The following is a 17,787-nucleotide window of genomic DNA, read 5'->3' on the forward strand; positions in this document are numbered from 1 at the left end:
AGCATTGGTAAGACGTTTTGTTATGCGATTTTGAATGTGAATATTTGCAATAATACTTGCATAGCCTTCCTTTGTTTCATTCATGCTTAGTTTGTATGTTATTTTGTTTGAGAGTTGAGATCCTGACAAGTATTTTCCAATAATCGTATAGACATTATGATAACTTCGATGATAGAATATCCTTGCATAGGCATTTGAATAACAATATTTGTTAGCTTGGATAAATTTGGCTAAGGGGCATGTGGTGCATCTCTCTTGCCTTTATGGGTCATTTGTCATTTTTTGAGTGGAAGACAGTGGTATATTATGATGATATTATCAACAATGATATGTTTATGTTGATGTGTTATTGCTCAACTTTTCACATTACTTGAAACAAAGGAGAATATGCTCCTAAGATTTACATGTCAATGTTCTTTTGCATATTTACTTGATCTATATCTCTAATCCTTTCCATTATTATGTCTTTAAAGCCCTTCATTCCATCATAATGAAACTTGACCTTTCCTTATTTTGACTCTTCATTTGCATGAACCTTGACTCCTCATTTTCTTGAATGTCTCTTTCTCTTACTCTTGTTAGTGATCATAGGGGTGCTTCTTTATGTTATCTCTTGCAAACTTTGAAGATCACCTTTAAGCTAGTGAAAATAATCAAGTTGTAGAGTTGTTAAGTTTCAATTGTGGGCTTCTTTGAGATGCACAAGGGGATACACCCCAACCTCTTACTTTCCTAGGTCCTCATGATGAAACATTATAAAGAAACCACCATAGTCTATGTTGAGGACACTAGACAGAAGATCCTTGAGGATGAGGATGGGTACTATAGAGGTCTTTAGGGATCATTTGGCCAATATCACTAGTAGCAAACCTATGGTTGCCCTCGACTATGCTAAGAAGTTGGGAGGTTCCCTCTCTCCCATCTTGGAGAAGATCCCTATGGACGTAATAAAAGATATTGACACCCATGGAAGCAAACAATTTCAGATGATGTAGGCAATCCCAATGAAGAATCCAAGCATGTTTGGTATGTCTTGAGAGCTTTAACACTTAGGGACATATTTGCGCATATAAGGATGCTAGAGTCTTTGGTAGAAATAAGTATGGGAGCTCCATTTTTTTAAAGGCTCGTTGCCTTTTAATCTTACTACTATATTATTTTAGCTATAGGTTCGGAAAGCCCCGAACCTCCACAGGGCTTCCTGAACCTACCTCATTTTTCAAACCTCTCTCTTTTAATCAAAACCCCTTCCCCTCCTCTTTTTCTCATGTCCAATATCTCATTTTCTCTTCCCCTTCCCTTTTTTCATTAAAGCCTTCTCTCTCCCTTCACCTCTCTTTTTTAAATTAAAACCCCTTCCTCTCTCTCTCTCACTTATAATCTCTCTCTTTCTTTTCCCCATCCCTTTTTTAATTAAATTATTCCCCTCTCCCCCCTCTCTCTCTCTCTCATGTGTAGGGCTAGGTTCTCTCTCTCTCTCTCTCTCTCTCAATTAGATTAAACTTTTTAATTTAAACTTTTCTTTAATTAAATATTTTGAAGGCTTTTTTTAATTTAAAGTTTTTCGAACATAGTTTTTCATACATTTTGAGAAGGAGATAGAATAAAAGAGAGAGAGAGAGAGAGAGAGAGAGAGAGAGAGAGAGAGAGAAGAAGAAGAAGAAAGATAAAAAGAAGGGGGAGAAAGAGGAAAGAGAATAGTCTTTTTTAATTAAACATTTTTCTTCTACCTCTCCCCCCTCTCTCCATGCGTAGGGCCTAGGTTCTCTCTCTCTCTCTCTCTCTCTCTCTCTCTCTCTCTCTCTCTCTGTTAGATTAAACTTTTTAATGTAAACGTTTTGTTTAATTAAAATAAGGAGAGAGAGAGAGAGAGAGAGAGAGAGAGAGAGAGCAAAAAAGAAGAGGAAAGGGAGGGAGGGAGAGAGATGGGAAACAGAGAGAAAGAGACTTATAGAGATGAAATATAAAATTTAAGAGAGAGAGAGAGAGGAAAAAAAAGGAAAAGAGAGGAGAGAGGGGGAGAGAGACAGAGAGAAGAAAATGAGAGAGAGAAAATAAGAAGAAGAAGAGAAAGAATTTAAACACAGTGAGAGAATTATAGAGAGAGAAAATATAAAATTTAAGAGAGAGACTGAGTGAAGAAAAGAAAAAAGGAAAAGAGAGGAGAGAGGAGAGAGGGGGGAGAAAGACAAAGAAAAGAAAATGAGAGAGAGAAAATAAGAAGAAGAATTATAGAGAAAGAATTTGAACATAGAGAGAAAATTATAGAGAAAGGAAAGATAAAATTTAAAAGAAAGAGAGAAAAAAAAGAGAAACTTTCTTTTTCATTAAAATAAGAAGAGAGAGAGAGAGAGAAATACAAAGAGCAAAAAAAAAGAGGGGAGGGAGAGAGAGAGAGGGGGGGAGAACAGAGAGAGAGGAAATATAAAATTTAAAAGAAAGAAAAAAAGAAAAAAGAAAAAGAGATGAGAGAGGGGGGGACAGAGACAGAGAGAAGAAAATAAGAGAGAGAAAATAAGAAGAAGAAGAGAGAGAATTTGAACATAGAGAGAATTATAGAGAGAGGAAAGATAAAATTTAAAAGAAAGAGAAAAGAAAAAAATTTAAAGAGATTTTAAAAAAGGAAAAAAGAGGAGAGAGAAGGAAAGGAGAGGAGAGGGGAGAGAGAGAGAAGAAGAAGAAAGAGGAAAAGAGATGAAAAAAAAGAAAATTCTTTTTAAAATTTAAATACTTTTTGAGAGAGAGAGAAGGGAAAGAGAAGGAGAGAGAGAGAGAGAATCAAGTTTAAAAGAGAAAGGAGGAGAGAAGAAAAATATAAAATTTAAAAGGGAGAGAGGGAGAGAAGAAAAAAAGGAAAATTAGGAGAAATAGGAGAAGAAGAAAAAGGGGCGGAGAGAGAGAGAGAGAGAAAGAGAGAGAGAGAAAGAGAGAATATAAACATAAAGAGAGAATTATATATAAGGAAAAAGATAAAATTTACATACTTTAAGAGAGACTAGGGAGAGGGGAAAGAAAGTGAAAGAAGAAGAAGAGAGAGAATATGTAGGGAGAGAAAAGATAAAATTTAAAAAAAGAGAATAAAAAATAGAGGAGAAAGAGAGAAGGAAAAAAGAGGAGAGAGAGAGAGAGAGAAGAAAAGCGCAAAGAGAAGAAAAGGAGAGAGAGAGAGAGAGAGAGAATAAGAAGAAAGAAAATGAAAAAATAGGAGAGGGAGAGAGAAGGAAAAGAGAGGAGACAGGGGGAGATTAAAAGAAGAGAGAGAGAAAAAAAAGAAAAGCGGAGAGAGAAAAGAGAGAGAGAGAGAGAGAAAACTAGGAGAAGAAAAAATAAACTAAAATAGAAGGCAAAGAAAGAGAGAGAGAGAGAGAAAGAAAATTTAAACGTAGGAAATTTGGGGGGGAGAGAGAGAGAGAGGAAATCTTACTACTGTATTATTTTAGTTATAGGTTCAGAAAGCCCCGAACCTCTAGAGGGCTTCCCGAACCTACCTCCTTTTCCAAACCTCCATTTTTTAATCAAAACCCCTTCCCCTCCTCTTTTTCTCACGTGCAATATCTCATTTTCTCTTCCCCTTCCCTTTTTTCATTAAAGTATTCTCTCTCCCCTCACCTCTCTTTTTTTAATTAAAACCCCTTCCCCTCTCTCTCACTTATAATCTCTCTCTTTTTTTTCCCATCCCTTTTTTTAATAAATTCTTCCCCTCTCCCCCCCTCATATGTAGGGCTAGGTTCTCTCTCTCTCTCTCTCTCTCTCTCTCTCTCTCTCTCTCTCTCTCTCTCTCTCTCTCTCTCTCTCTCCTTTAATTAAATCAAACTTCTTTTTAAATCAAAAGTCTCTCTCTCTCTCAATTAGATTAAACTTTTTAATTTAAACTTTTCTTTAATTAAATATTTTAAAGGCTTTTTTTAATTTAAAGTTTTTTGAACATATTTTTTCATACATTTTGAGGAGATAGAATGAGAGAGAGAGAGAGAGAGAAGAAGAAGAAGAAAAAGAAGAAGAATGATAAAAAGAAGGGGGAGAAAGAGGAAAGAGAAAAGTCTTTTTTAATTAAACATTTTTCTTCTACCTCTTCCCCCTCTCTCTCATGCGTAGGGCCTAGGTTCTCTCTCTCTCTCTCTCTCTCTCTCTCTCTCTCTCTCTCTCTCTCTCTCTCTCTTTGTTAGATTAAACTTTTTAATGTAAACGTTTTATTTATTTAAAATAAGGAGAGAGATATATATATATAAAGAGCAAAAAAAAGAAGAGGAAAGGAAGGGAGGGAGAGAGATGGGGAGCAGAGAGAAAGAGAATTATAGAGAGATGAAATATAAAATTTAAGAGAGAGAGAGGAAAAAAAGGAAAAGAGGAGAGAGGGGGAGAGAGATAGAGAGAAGAAAATGAGAGAGAGAAAATAAGAAGAAGAGAAAGAATTTAAACATAGTGAGAGAATTATAGAGAGAGGAAATATAAAATTTAAGAGAGAGTGAGTGAAGAAAAGAAAAAAGGAAAAGAGAGGAGAGAGGGGGGAGAGAGACAAAGAAAAGAAAATGAGAGAGAGAAAATAAGAAGAAGAATTATAGAGAGAGAATTATGGAGAAAGAATTTGAACATAGAGAGAAAATTATAGAGAAAGAAAATATAAAATTTAAAAGAAAGAGAAAAGAAAAATAAAATAAAAAAAGAGAAACTTTCTTTTTAATTAAAACAAGGAGAGAGAGAGAGAGAGAGAGAGAGAAAGAGAGAAATATACAAAGAGCAAAAAAAAAGAGGGAAGGGAGAGAGAGAGAGGGGGAACAGAGAGAAAGAGAATTATAGAGAGAGGAAATATAAAATTTAAGAGAGAGAAAAAAGAAAAAAGGAAAAGAAATTAGAGAGGGGGGACAGAGACAGAGAGAAGAAAATGAGAGAGAGAAAATAAGAAGAAGAAGAGAGAGAATTTGAATATAGAGAGAATTATAGAGAGAGAAAATATAAAATTTAAAAGAAAGAGAAAAGAAAAAAAATTAAAGAGATTTAAAAAAAGGAAAAAAGATGAGAGAGAAGGAAAGGAGAGGAGTGGGGAGAGAGAGAGAGAGAGAAGAAGAAGAAGAAAGAGGAAAAGAGGAAGAGATGAAAAAAATAGAAAAATATTTTTAAAATTTAAATATTTTTTGAGAGAGAGAGAGAGAGAATATCAAATTTAAAAGAGAAAGAAGGAGAGAAGAAAAAGATAAAATTTAAAAGGGAGAGAGGGAGAGAAGAAAAAAAGGAAAATTAGGAGAAATGGGAGAAGAAGAAAAGGGGGCGGAGAGAGAGAGAGAGAGAGAGAGAGAGAGAGGAGAAAAAGAGAGAGAATATAAACATAAAGAGAGAATTATATATAGGGAAAAGATAAAATTTACATACTTTAAGAGAAACTGGGAAGAGGGGAAAGAAAGTGAAAGAAGAAGAAGAAGAGAGAGAATATGTAGAGAGAGAAAATATAAAATTTAAAAAGATAGAGAGAATAAAAAATAGAGGAGAAAGAGAGAAGGAAAAGAGAGGAGAGAGAGAGAGAGAGAAAAGAAAAAATTTAAAAAGAGAATGAAGAGAGAGAGAGAGAGAGAAGAAGAAGAAGAAGAAAAATAAAAAAAGAGAAGAGGGAGAGAGAAGAAAAAGAGAGGAGAGAGGGGGGAGAATAAAAGGAGAGAGAGAGAGAGAAAAGAAAAGCGGGGAGAGAAGAGAGAGAGAGAAAGAGAAAACTAGGAGAAAAAAAACTAAAATAGAAGACAGAGAGAGAGAGAGAGAGAGAATTTAAACATAGGGAATTTGGGAGAGAGAGAGAGAGAGGAAAAAGAGGAGAGAGAAAGATGAGAAATGGATTGTTGAGCGAAGTTGCCACGAAGCAGCCTAGCGTTCTGTGTGCGCTTCGAACGCTAGTTGAGTTTAAAAATGTACTTCAAAAGTTAGGAATGAACTCTCTTGCAGGATTGTAAAAAGGTAGTCAAATCCTTGTTAAGGCACTTAGCTTATACAACTTCCAATCTTCTAATGATGTATACTTACTCTTACCATTAATATTTTTTGCATTAAGAAAATTGTTAATTAAATAAAGGTAAATGAGTGAGTGAAGTGTGATGCTTCCTCATCTAGTCATCTTGAGGAATCATTTATGTCAAATCACATAAATTTGGTAACAAATAAAGATACCATTGGATGATAGGCATTGAACTTTCATCAACTTATAAGGGGCACAATGTGGCACTACTACAATAAAGAACAAATCCAAGGATCACGAAGACCAAATTGGCTATCTTGATGAAAGATGGTCATGATCTCCTTGAAAAGGTTTATATTTTCCACAAAAATTGACATGATCAAGTGCTTTTTGAAAAGTAGGTGTAGACTGGTAGTTTATCATTCTTGAACCATGGTCTCCAACAAGGAGCACCCATACTATCAATGGCCTTTGAGGGGGTGGGGCTACATGTTGTAGGGAAAGGTGGTGCACCTATACTTGATCGCCTTATTTGTGACACCTTCTTTTGTGGATGAATCCACACTTGACCATGATTGCCTATGAGAAGCCTTATACCTATAAGACATATTGCCATTGTTGGCAAGCTCAAGAACTTGTGAAAGTCATGTCCAAAGTAAATGCTACAACTTGTGCTAAAGGTGATAGAGATATTGCTCCCTTGTGCTAATAGTAAAAGCACATGGTTATCAATGGCTACATGACATTGTTGTCAACCTAGCTATTTATGGCCACATTATGAGTGCTAGCCATTATGCATTCTCTAAGGGACTATTGACCTATTACTTGGCCATTATGCATTGTTGTTGCATAGTAAACACTAAAAGCTCTCCTTCAAAGTTAGCCTTTTCATGTAGGCATGTCAAAGGAAGTAGTAACAAAATCAAAAGCCCAAAAAGACAAACGAATTGAAATATTTGACTTTCCTCACACTTTAAGTTGTATTGCTCATAACAACATTGCCAAATTCCAAGGCAAGTTGGATCTCCATCTCCAACAAGGGAAATAACAAAATGAGCTACTAGCAAAGGGGCAAAAAGCATTGCTTGCACCAACAAACAAGACCTTAACAGCTTCCTTCTCATTTGTTTTAGTGTTCTCTTGGGATCTAAAGTCCATAGAAAATCTAATTCATAGTAAGGGGTTCGAAGTGGCAACAATATTGGGCCTTATTGTGTGCATGCATGCGTGCACACGTGCACACACATGCACACACACACAAATGTAATACATAGTGGTTGGAACTTTGGCTTTTTTAAAAATAATATCACTTTATGTGCTGATATTTAACACACATGTTACTAGCAACTACAAGTTCCTTGTGAAATTGGGACATTGAGGCTTGGGAGCATTTTGCTAGTTGTAAGAAGGTTAGGTCTAGGAGCATTCTATTAGCACAAGGGTTACATGTGGGTGTGTGACAATAGATAATAGAGATAGATGGATAATGAGGCTTGGGATATTAAAAATAATAATAATGTGGTGTCTATATAATTTAGAGGTTTAAAAAAAGGAGGGGGGGATTACATCATCACTATGGATGCAACGTGGCTAAGCCAAGGTTGATAGTTTCTTTAAGAAGAGCTTATAGATCTAGGACAAGGACTTTGGGTGGGCCAGAATGGCTACAAGTTCATATTTTAAGGAGAGAGTTAGTTGAGAGCTATCAGGGGTGGTGGATCTTTGGAAGACTACATCATTTCTCTTAGTCCATATTAGCTTGAGGGTGGCAACGCTAACAAACTAATTAGTTTCTAGGTCGCCATGTTAGCTTGAGGGTGGCAATGCTAACAAACTAATTAGTTTCTAGGTCGCCATGTCTAGAGTGCCTTTGTCACCAAAGAAGGCAACAATGAACCCAAAGGATGTCTTTAGATTAGCTCCATTGAGCCATTTCTTAAGGGCTCTCCAAAGAGGGGAGATATGCTTGCAATCCCATAATAGGTGCTTATTTGTTTCCTCGCTTCTTCCACCAAAGGGGCACATAGGAGACATGGGTACCCTTGAGGCCAAGCAGCTTGGAACCATTTTGCTAGATCGAGGGAGGATGACTAGACCCAAGAGCGTTCGAGGCTATTAGCTTAGAGCACCTTCTCGTAGCCCCTTTGCCTAACAACATGATACATTGGACCTTCATGTTCTCACCCAACAAACAATTGGAAATCTGAAACGATTAGGAAGAGTCGGATAACTTTTGCTTATTTAACAAAAGTTACAAAATGCATGACTATCTCTATCATTGATCTTGATGAGTCTCGAAAAGGGACAATAGGAAAGTCCCTTTAGCTTGAGGGTTACATGTTGTTGTGTGACAATGGATACTTGCTTAGGCTAGTTATACACCAAATAAGGGACACCCACTTTGTAAACTTTAACCAATCAAAACACTTATTTAAGGGTTGGGCATTTGCTGTACTTTACACACTGGAGAGGACATGACCTATTGTTTACCTGTTAAACAAGTGAATTCCCCGTCCACTTTGTAAAGTGACAGACAAAGGAGCACTTTTTGCATTTGCAACCAATAAGTTTTTTTTCTAAGTTTATTCTTTTTTATTTTTTTACAAATTGTGTCCATTTGGTGTGTAAAGGTATGACACCTATGTCCATGCCCAACTTCAAAAAGTGCATGCCCATACTTTGAACGGGGTTTGACCATCCATCACTTGGTGTGTAACCAACCTTAGACATCGACAAACACAAGGAAGAGTTTGGCGTGACGCGGACTCTCGAGAGATGCTTGTGTTTCAGGCTTAAAGCCGTGGAGGACGTATCCTAAGCGCATAACGTTAACCGACTTGGGCAGGGCGCTCTTGGCAAGTCGGCCGCTCTCTCTCTCTCTCTCTCCAAATTGCCCCCTTTCCCTTCTTTACTTTTCTCAAAATTAGGCTTACAGAAAAAAATACAGAGAAAGAGAGAGAGGATCGTTCATCGACGAGCAATATGAGTTACTACCAGGATCCCAAGCCTGTCATGGTTCCGCCTTCTCAAGGTTTGCGTTCTTTCTGTTTTACACACGCACAGACGGGCGCGCGCGCGCGCGCACACACACACACACAGAGTCCTGGATTGTTGTGTGTGTTCTATTGTGTATATAATACGGCAAAGTCATCTGCCAGTCCGTTTTAGAGTTATTCACGATGATTAACGGCCAGATTGCTGAAGGCGGTTGATCTGGCACCCAGAAATCTTCCCTCAGGGTTCCCCCCATTCCTGAAAGCAAGGATAGTCAGGATCGCTCACCCATGAGGATTGCGTAGTTCTCTGTAATTTGATGTTTGATTTTATGAGTGGTTGTTGGCATATTATTCGCTTTGAAGCTTTGATGTTCTTCTGTTCCGCAATGTAATACTTGTCACGTCTCAAGATGTCACGTGGCAACTCTGTCACAGTTTGTCAGATATATGAATTGATTTAATGTTCTTGCATATCTCTCACCTTCTCCAAATCTCACATGTCGTTTGACAAGCATACAGATTCGCTGATCAATTGTCATCATCAGTGCTAGAGCGTAGATATCGTGGGCTTTTGTGCCGTGGCCATCAGAGTCAAGAACTGATGGTATGGTCTTTTGTTGGGTTAACTTATTCTAAACATCCTTAAAAGGATAAGGGGATCCTATGCTCATGCCTGATGTCTCATAATCTTTGCACAAGGGAAGTTCTAAGAGTTGTGGGAAGAGGATCCACTAGATGATACTTCATCTGAGGGCAAAGAGACGTAGGAGAGGAGTAATCCTCATGAAACATTAGAATCACCACCGCCTTTCACAAGTTAGGGCCAAAGAGATAATAGCCTTTGGTCTGCTCACTATAGTCGATAAATATATGCTGCTTGGATTTGGCAATAACTGTCCCCTCTTATCTTTTGGCACATGAGCATAGCCATCATATCCACAAACTCAAAACTTAGCAATAAAGGGATTATTCTCATAGTAGACCTCAAATGAGGTCTTCTCAAGCATGGCAACTATAGGGGACAAGCCAAGATTGTGAGAATATTTGCAAAGTCCGTTGAGATTGTAGGATTGTGGTGAGGATCAATGCAATTGTGACGATCGACTTGCATAGTGACATGATTGTGATGCGATCAAGATGCGAAATGTGACCAGCCTCTCTTTGTCATTTTCCTCTCCCCCCTTCTTGTTTAGAGACATTCCTTGTCTCACCCTCATGGCACCACAAGTGCAAGTGTCTATCCTTCCTAACTTTACCCTTTATTAGAAGTGGATTCTCTCAATATCCATGTCACATGCATCTACATTGCTAGTGAAGTTTGGACCCAATTGTCTTCTCTATTCTAGTTCAAGACATTTGGGTCATTGGATGATCCTTGAGATGAGGTAAAGACAATTATTTATCTCATATTTCCACCACCATGAAGGACCATATTAATAAGATGGAGGAGATTTCCAATTAGGTTAGCATCTCTTATCAAGACCATCCAATCTTAGAACATGGTTGTGACACTCTTGTCAGATCTCCTTGTCCTAAGTATTGTGTTTTCTATGCCAACCTCACCTCCTCATGTGCATCGGATACCATCACCCAGGAGTTAGTGCCGATGATGCTAATGAGTAGGATGTGCATCATGCGAGGAAACAAGTTTAGGTGGAACAAGTAGAGTGATTGGCAGTTGTGCTTTTGTTGTTAATCCATCCGAGAAAGGTCAAAAGAAGAAGAGAGGAAAGTATCAAATTAGAGATGATACTGAGTAGGATACGCATCATGAGAAGACAAGTTTAGGAGGAGGAGGTAGAGTCAATTGTGCTTTTGTTCCTATTTCATTTGGGAAAGGTCAAAAGAGGAAGAAAGGAAAGAGTATCAAATTCGAGTCATCATTAGACTAAAAGTTTGACTATGAGGAAAAATGTAAGGGGTTTTCCAAGTTCCCTCACTATGGAAGGACCTCACATGCCAAGGAGAAGTGCTACTAGAAAGACACTCACCTTTGTCCAAGTGTGAAGGATAGAGCTAGCGTGCCTACTTGACCTTTAGGCATCCAAAGGGAGTAAACCTTAATTATGAAAACACCTAATTCTCCTCCCATAAATAGAGGGATTTCTTGTGATAAAACTATGAAAAACACTCTTTTTTTTTGTGATAAAACTGCATAGAAAGTTCATGATGGTTGAGATATCAAAGGAGAAGAGAAGGTCTCAGCATATAGTGCCATTATAACTTGTCCTAAATAGATTTTTAGTCAATAGCAACAGCTATACCATGGAGTTTTGGAGCTGCCTAGTTGATCCCCTTGCTAAGTTGAAAAGATTGGTTGCTGCCTTGACTCCCATGCATGCTATAAACACATTCTCCAAGATTGAAACCTGCAATTTTTGCTAGAGCCAAATTGTGGGAGCTAAAAGGAGAGAGATGAAGTAGAATAATAGCAAGTCTATCTTTCCAAAGAGCTTATCCACATGGGTGCTTGCATAAGTGAGCTGCTCATTGGGGATGCTTATCATAAGTGACTTGCTTACTAGATGAATAAAGAGGCCTAATGTACAAGCTCATTAAACTTTCAATGTAATGGAAGTTTCACATTGCACATTGGAAATCTCAGCCCAAAAGTTTGAATTATTACTTCAAGCTTTAGGAGCGGATTTGCCCTTGATGTGTTTTTGTCCATGCCTTCACTCCTCACTCTTAATGCAATGCTCTCACATGCCAATAGCTAGGGATACCAACATTTAGATTTAATTTCCCAATTAAGTTCATTAATTGCATTTAGTTGACAATATTAAGACTAATTCTCATTTTGGTGACACTTGTTGTTACAATAGAGGTTGTCTTCCTTCACATTCATTAGGTGCAAGGGATTTCTTTTGTGGCTTCCTTAGTGTCCAAGAAGCCTTGACTTGTGGATAGTGGTGCATCCGGTTGTATGACATTCGTGTGTAATTGACTCACGGCTCTTTGTCATTGTTAGGTGGCATATCATGAGTGCCTATTAGTGGTGTGAGCATCATGTTGCTACTTCCCAGTTGTCCTCATCTGAGCTCCATAGCAAGGGTTCTCTTGCATGTTGTAGATTTGGGCTTCAATCTCCTCTCCTCTTGGTTTATGGGGTTACTTGATCCGATATCTGGGTTATCTTCATCGAAGATGTGGTCTTAATGGAGGATGCTACTTTAGAACCCATTCTTTGGACATATTTTCAAGAGCGCGAGCTTTATTGGTTGCATTCTTTTAATTCTATTTCTCTCGAGCAGGGTCCTCTCAACATTGCCCCTTTGCCTCACCCATTCTTTATAGACTACCTTCCACCTCACAGGTTCCTTCCCATCTCCCACCATCTCCTTTGGTAGTTCCCTTGGACCCCCAATCCTTTTCAGAGGGGATAATATAGCCAACCTTACTTTGTGAGAAGGGTGGTGGAATCATGATTACAATTGATAAAAAGAAGTGATCAATACTTAAAAATATAATTAAAAGAAATTCAGCACTTTACCACTTTGGGCTAGATCGCCCTTAAGGCGAAAGCTCTAAAATTGGAAAGATCAAACTGAGAACTCGAAATTCCTCCTAGTTTTGTCAATTGAAATGTCCTCTTGTTCCAGCAAATCAAGGTTCAATCCCTCAAAATTCTGGAACAACCTCCCGTCCTATGCAACCAGCAACCCAAGTCCTCAATTTGTGCCTTGATTTGGTTCCTAGAGAGCCAAAAATTGAGTATTTTGCTATTGAACGTAATTCAGCCCCTTTGTAGACCTCTAGATACTGTCCAATTGGCTGTCTACTCACTGAATTTACAGCTACATTATTGAAACATGCACACATGCATCCTAAGGCAGCCATGCATGCCCTAATTCTTACTGATTGCAAACCAGCCTTGCATCTTTCTTCAGAGGTTGTTCATGGGATTTGAGTTTCTGTATGTGTAAGTTGTTCCCTTTTGGTGTTCCATTCTTTCTTTGGCCTTTAGCCACCACACCTAGGATTTGGGAGGGGATGTTAGGAGACATGTTATTACTTGTTACTTGTCTTCCTCTATGTCCATCTCTTGGTTGTGAGCCTCTACCAAAGTTTGGTGAGGACATTTGGACCCTTGGCACTCTTTGTGACTGTCAGTCCTTTGAGCCTATATTTTGCCCATAATTGTGGCCAGCCTTCTCTTCCTTCGTGCTGTGGTGATCATCATTCCACTGTACAGATTCTTTCCAGCTGTCATCATCTTCTATCTTTCCAATTGGAAGCTCGAAGCTTCAAGGCGGGCCGAGAGAGAGAGAGAGAGAGAGAGAGAGAGAGAGAGAGAGAGAGAGAGGGTTTTTTTTTGGGGGGGGGGTGAAATGATATGACGTATTAACGTTTGCAAGAGGCCAAAATGACCTATAAGACCATCAGTTACAATCATTTGTATGATGATACAATTGTTTGAAAAGTAGTGTATTGTGTAGCTGTAAATGTAAATGAATAAGAGAAGAAAGCTAAAAGCTATGAGTAAAAAATAGAACTCTAGCTAATAAAGAGAGCTCTTGTTTATTCAATCTCATGGGGGTATAGAGGGCTTAGCTTTAGTTCGAGCAATGATCTCTTGTATCTGCCTATGGATGTGCTGTTGACATCTGTGTTGGGATATAGGATGTTTGGATCAGCCAAGCTGGATGTATTAATCAATCAATGTCCCTCGTGTATATGTAGACTATGGTGGTGTTAGACTGCCCTTGATGGTCCTCCCTTGTGTGGATTGAGATTGTAATTTTGCTGAAGCTTCCTGAGTTTCCCTCATGAAGAAATCTGTGAGTTGCCTTTGGATAGGGCCTAGATGTGTTGGAGCTATGCTCCTAAGGAGTGTGTCACAAAGTGGTCGCATCTCAAGGAGGAAGAGGTCAAGGCATTGCTGATCAGTAAAATCCATGACTCTAGAGAGTGGTCCAAAATCTGTCTGTAAAGAGAGAAAAAGGGGGGGGGGGGGGTGAGAGAGAGAGAGAGAGAGGAGCAGAAAGGTAGGGGGTAGTTTGAGCAAATGTGATGCAGGCAGTAGGCGACTGTAGGCAAAAAACTCTTTGGGTAAACCTGGATGTATCGCAGAATGGAGCCAGCCAAAGTGGTGTTTTGCAGTTTCTGTTTCCATCCAAAATGGCTGTTGTGTCTTAAGCAGGCTGAAACAGAATTTTAGGATATTATGTGCCGCATGCACATTCGCATATGTTTCATGCCATTACCCCTTCCCTCATGTATCAGATACTTGCTATCACACTAGAATCAAAAAGACAGAACTGAAGGAAAAGATCTTGACAGCAGACACACAGGAAAAAGACACTAAGATGGGGAGGGCCAAGTCCCTCAAATTTCAATCATGATGCCAATTGTGCAAATAAGCGAAACAAAATAAAAGAATTGGATACATGCCTAATCTCAAATACCATAACATCTTTTTTAAACTTGAGTTTCCAGTCCTCTAGATGGAGTTTTTATTTTTATATTATGTCCCACCGTTTCGGTTGAAATTCTCCACAGATTTGGCTCTTTACTTTTACTGGCCATGAAGTTTGAATTGTCAGTTGTGCCTTTTGGCCTGTCTAATCATTGAATTGTGATTTAGCCAGGGTCAGCTGTGATTGGCTTTGGGGTTTCGCATCAAGGATGCATTGGGCTTGTATTTAGAGGTTGCAGGTGCTGCATGGTTTCCCTATAATGTGTGTTTATGTTTCTTAGATTTTTATTGACACCTCCATGTTTGATTTGGTGTCCACCCCCTCCTCCCTCAAAAAACACACACACATCCCCAAAAATCTTTCTTCTTCCTTTCCCTGCTTTCCCCTTTCTCTCTCCTTATGTTGTGTATTTCCCGGAAATCTCATGTGATGTCCAACTTGATCGTTCTTGTACCCCTTAGGAATGAATCATTACTGTGATGCTTAATATGAAAGGTTTCTAAGTTGACATGTTGAGTTCCTTTTTTGTGCTCTGTTGCTGCAGGCTATCCACCACAGGGCTATCCACCTCAGGGCTATCCTCCACAGGGGTATCCACCTCAGGGCTATCCTCAACAAGGGTATCCACCACAGGGCTATCAACAAGGTTATCCACCACAGGGTTATCAACAACAGCAGCAGTCTAGCAGTGGGCCAAGCTTTCTCGAGGGCTGGTAAGCTGCTCTTTTTGCTTGTTCTTATAAAATTTTCTCAAACTTAATGACTCACCTTTCTATTCGTCAGCATCATGGAATACAGTGCATACAGAAAATTTTTAAGCTGATTCAAGGGCACATCAGACTTTTAACACTGGCCATCTTTGTCAATGTTGTGGTTGCAGTCTGGCTGCATTATGCTGCTGCTGCTTACTTGATGCCTGTTTTTGAGATTTAAGAGGAGTGCTGTGACACAATGTGGTCTTGGGCATCTTTTTTGTGATGGCTGGGTGATTTTTCACAAGAACCTGCAGTTCTTGCTCTTGGTGACTGTTATTACTTAGGCAACAGAAGGATGAAGTCATTCCATTCAGAATTCCAACAGTATCGATGTCAATCAATATTGCTAAAGGCTTTGTGTCATACTTCCATTTTCTTATTGTACTTTGTGAACAACTGTCTATTTTACAAGGCTTTTCAACCTTGGTAAGCTTTTCTTGAATACTTCATGTTCAACTCTTCTATTCTGTAGCTGTGACCCCTCTGTCTCAAGTTTCTGCTTTGCAAAGGGCATTTGTCTCATCAGTCTCAAGTGTACAGTGAATCAATGTTTTTGGCATGTTCGCATGTGTGCATGTGCCTGCGAAATTTTCAAACTCCTGTGTTCATTGCATGGTTCTTCACCCCGTGTTATCAGTTTCCATTGGAGCATTTCAGTGAAGTCTTGTTTACATGCTGTGTGGATTGGTAGCCAAGAGAGAGCTTTGTGTTAGTCAAAACAACTGTAGACAGTTTCAAATGCGAGGATCAAGAGACTTGAGAGGACAAACCTGAATGTGAGAATAAGGTTGTGGGTGCCATAGATTGTGTGTCCTGAAGTAAGGATGATACTTTAAAAGGAGAGGATACTGCAGATGGGGCTAACAACTGAATAAGTCAACTATATCCCAAGGCCTTTTTTGTTTCGGATGCTGTATGTTTTTGTATTTATTGCAATGGACAGGCATAGAGTTCGCAAATGTGGCAAAATGCGGTAAAGGACTTTGGTTTTAGGTGTCATGTGGGAACCTTTTGTCTAAATCTCCATTGTTAAAAAAACATTTTTCAAAGTTTAAGGCCTAACTATCCAGCCATGTTTAAAAACCCTTCAAAATCTAGCGGCTAAATGTGGCCCTTGACTACCATGTTCCTAAATTTCTAGTTGTAACCATGTTAATTGAACACCATTCTGGCATATAAAAGAAATGTCAAGAATACTATATTAACTTTTTTGGAAGCTGTGGTGGATGTCTCGATCCAGGGGGTTGATTGCTTGGTGAAATGACATTTTCATACATTTTTCTATTTGTGCACTTGCTTTTAATCATTTATTTTGTTTCCCTCTTGAAACTGAAGAACTGCAGGGCACAACTATGAGATTGAATTCACATTTAAGAAGAAGAATCTCCATTTGCAGATTGGAGCAGGAAATTCTGTTTGAAACTATTTGGGTGCCACCTTGTTGATACATTCACTCCAATAGTTTGAAGTATAAGGTTGCTACATTTTGTGCTTGTGCACCACTTTAAATGCATACATATCAATATTATGTTAATTTTTTGAGGTCTCGAGATAAAACCGAGATTAGTGATACATGTAGAAGTGGAATGAGTGTATCCACCCACATCCTTGAAAACGAAAACTAAATGAAAACATGTCACCCATAAAGCCCTCCATTGAACTTTTAGCTCACAAAACCTACGTATGCTTGGTCAACATGGGGAAACATGTGGGGGGATCGATGCAAGATAAGAGACTATCAATGCAAGTGTGACGTGTCCATTAATGTGTGTGTGTGTGTGTGTGTGAGAGAGAGAGAGAGAATATTCTTGCCCTTAGCAATATTAAGGGTGCATTGATCAAACGTGCATGGAAGCCTACAAATGCTTGGTCAACATGGGGAATCATGTGGGAGAATCGATGCAAGATTAGAGAGAATCAATGCAAGTAAGCCATGCCCATTAATGAGAGAGAGAGAGAGAGAGAGAGAGAGAGAGAGAGAGAGAGAGGTTCTTGCCCTTAGTAGTAGTAAGGGTGCATTGATCAAACGTGCATGGACGCATGTTAAGAAATGATGTCTTTCAAGTTAATAATATAAGTTGTTTTGCAAGGTTGGTAACTATTGTGATGCCTCTTCAAAGTGAGTCAACTTTAGGAACTTCATGATGCTAATGCACCCTGCAAAAGGTTCCAACATGAACTATGCTTTAAAGGTTAGCCTTGAAGTTAATAGACATTCCAAGTTAAGATATATGGTTCAACATTTTGAATAATTTATATGGAATAGGTTATTAGATTTCATAGTTGTAAGTCCATGTGTAGCTTGTGGATATTGTTCCTATGGTAGCTTCCTCTCACAAAGTAAACTACTCGATTGCTCAATGGGTTGGACAATACATGTTTTAGGTTTATTTGGATGACAAATGAAGGTGATCTTTTTGGGTTGTAAATGAATAGAAAAGTGTAATCTTGTGTGTTAATTTTGGAGAGTGTCTTTTGTCCTCTCTTCTCCATCCACCATAGCCATTGAGAGAGAGCATAAAAGGAAGGGAGGTTCATCCTTCTCTTCTCTTCTTGCTAGTGGGTGATTAGGGGAGATCATAGCTTGAGGTCATTGGACTTCGAAATTAGAGTCATAAATGGCCACACTTGGATTGGGAGGCACTCTGTCTACATTCAACCATCTAGACTGCAGTGGG

General features: G+C 38.7%; 1 protein-coding gene across 1 annotated transcript; it reads left to right on the plus strand.

Annotated features, from left to right (window-relative positions):
• Positions 1-8,782: 8,782 nt before the first annotated feature.
• Positions 8,783-15,580, plus strand: LOC148020284 (protein CYSTEINE-RICH TRANSMEMBRANE MODULE 13-like). Its single transcript, XM_087700614.1, has 3 exons — positions 8,783-8,969; positions 14,899-15,067; positions 15,235-15,580. The coding sequence occupies exons 1-3, from the start codon at positions 8,921-8,923 to the stop codon at positions 15,278-15,280; spliced, it is 264 nt and encodes an 87-aa protein (XP_087556740.1). The 5' UTR covers positions 8,783-8,920; the 3' UTR covers positions 15,281-15,580.
• Positions 15,581-17,787: the final 2,207 nt, after the last annotated feature.

Source organism: Lygodium microphyllum, chromosome 19 (assembly GCF_053477565.2).
Source record: "Lygodium microphyllum isolate KBCC chromosome 19, Lygodium_microphyllum_v1.1.10, whole genome shotgun sequence".
NCBI classification, from domain to species: domain Eukaryota; kingdom Viridiplantae; phylum Streptophyta; class Polypodiopsida; order Schizaeales; family Lygodiaceae; genus Lygodium; species Lygodium microphyllum.

What these genes read in the sequence shown, in the direction of transcription:
- LOC148020284 (XM_087700614.1), top strand. Translation starts at nt 8,921, where the DNA reads ATGAGTTACTACCAGGATCCCAAGCCTGTCATGGTTCCGCCTTCTCAA. An exon ending in CATGGTTCCGCCTTCTCAAG is followed by an intron (nt 8,970 to 14,898) that starts GTTTGCGTTCTT and finishes CTGTTGCTGCAG; the next exon opens with GCTATCCACCACAGGGCTAT. An exon ending in CCAAGCTTTCTCGAGGGCTG is followed by an intron (nt 15,068 to 15,234) that starts GTAAGCTGCTCT and finishes TTGTGGTTGCAG; the next exon opens with TCTGGCTGCATTATGCTGCT.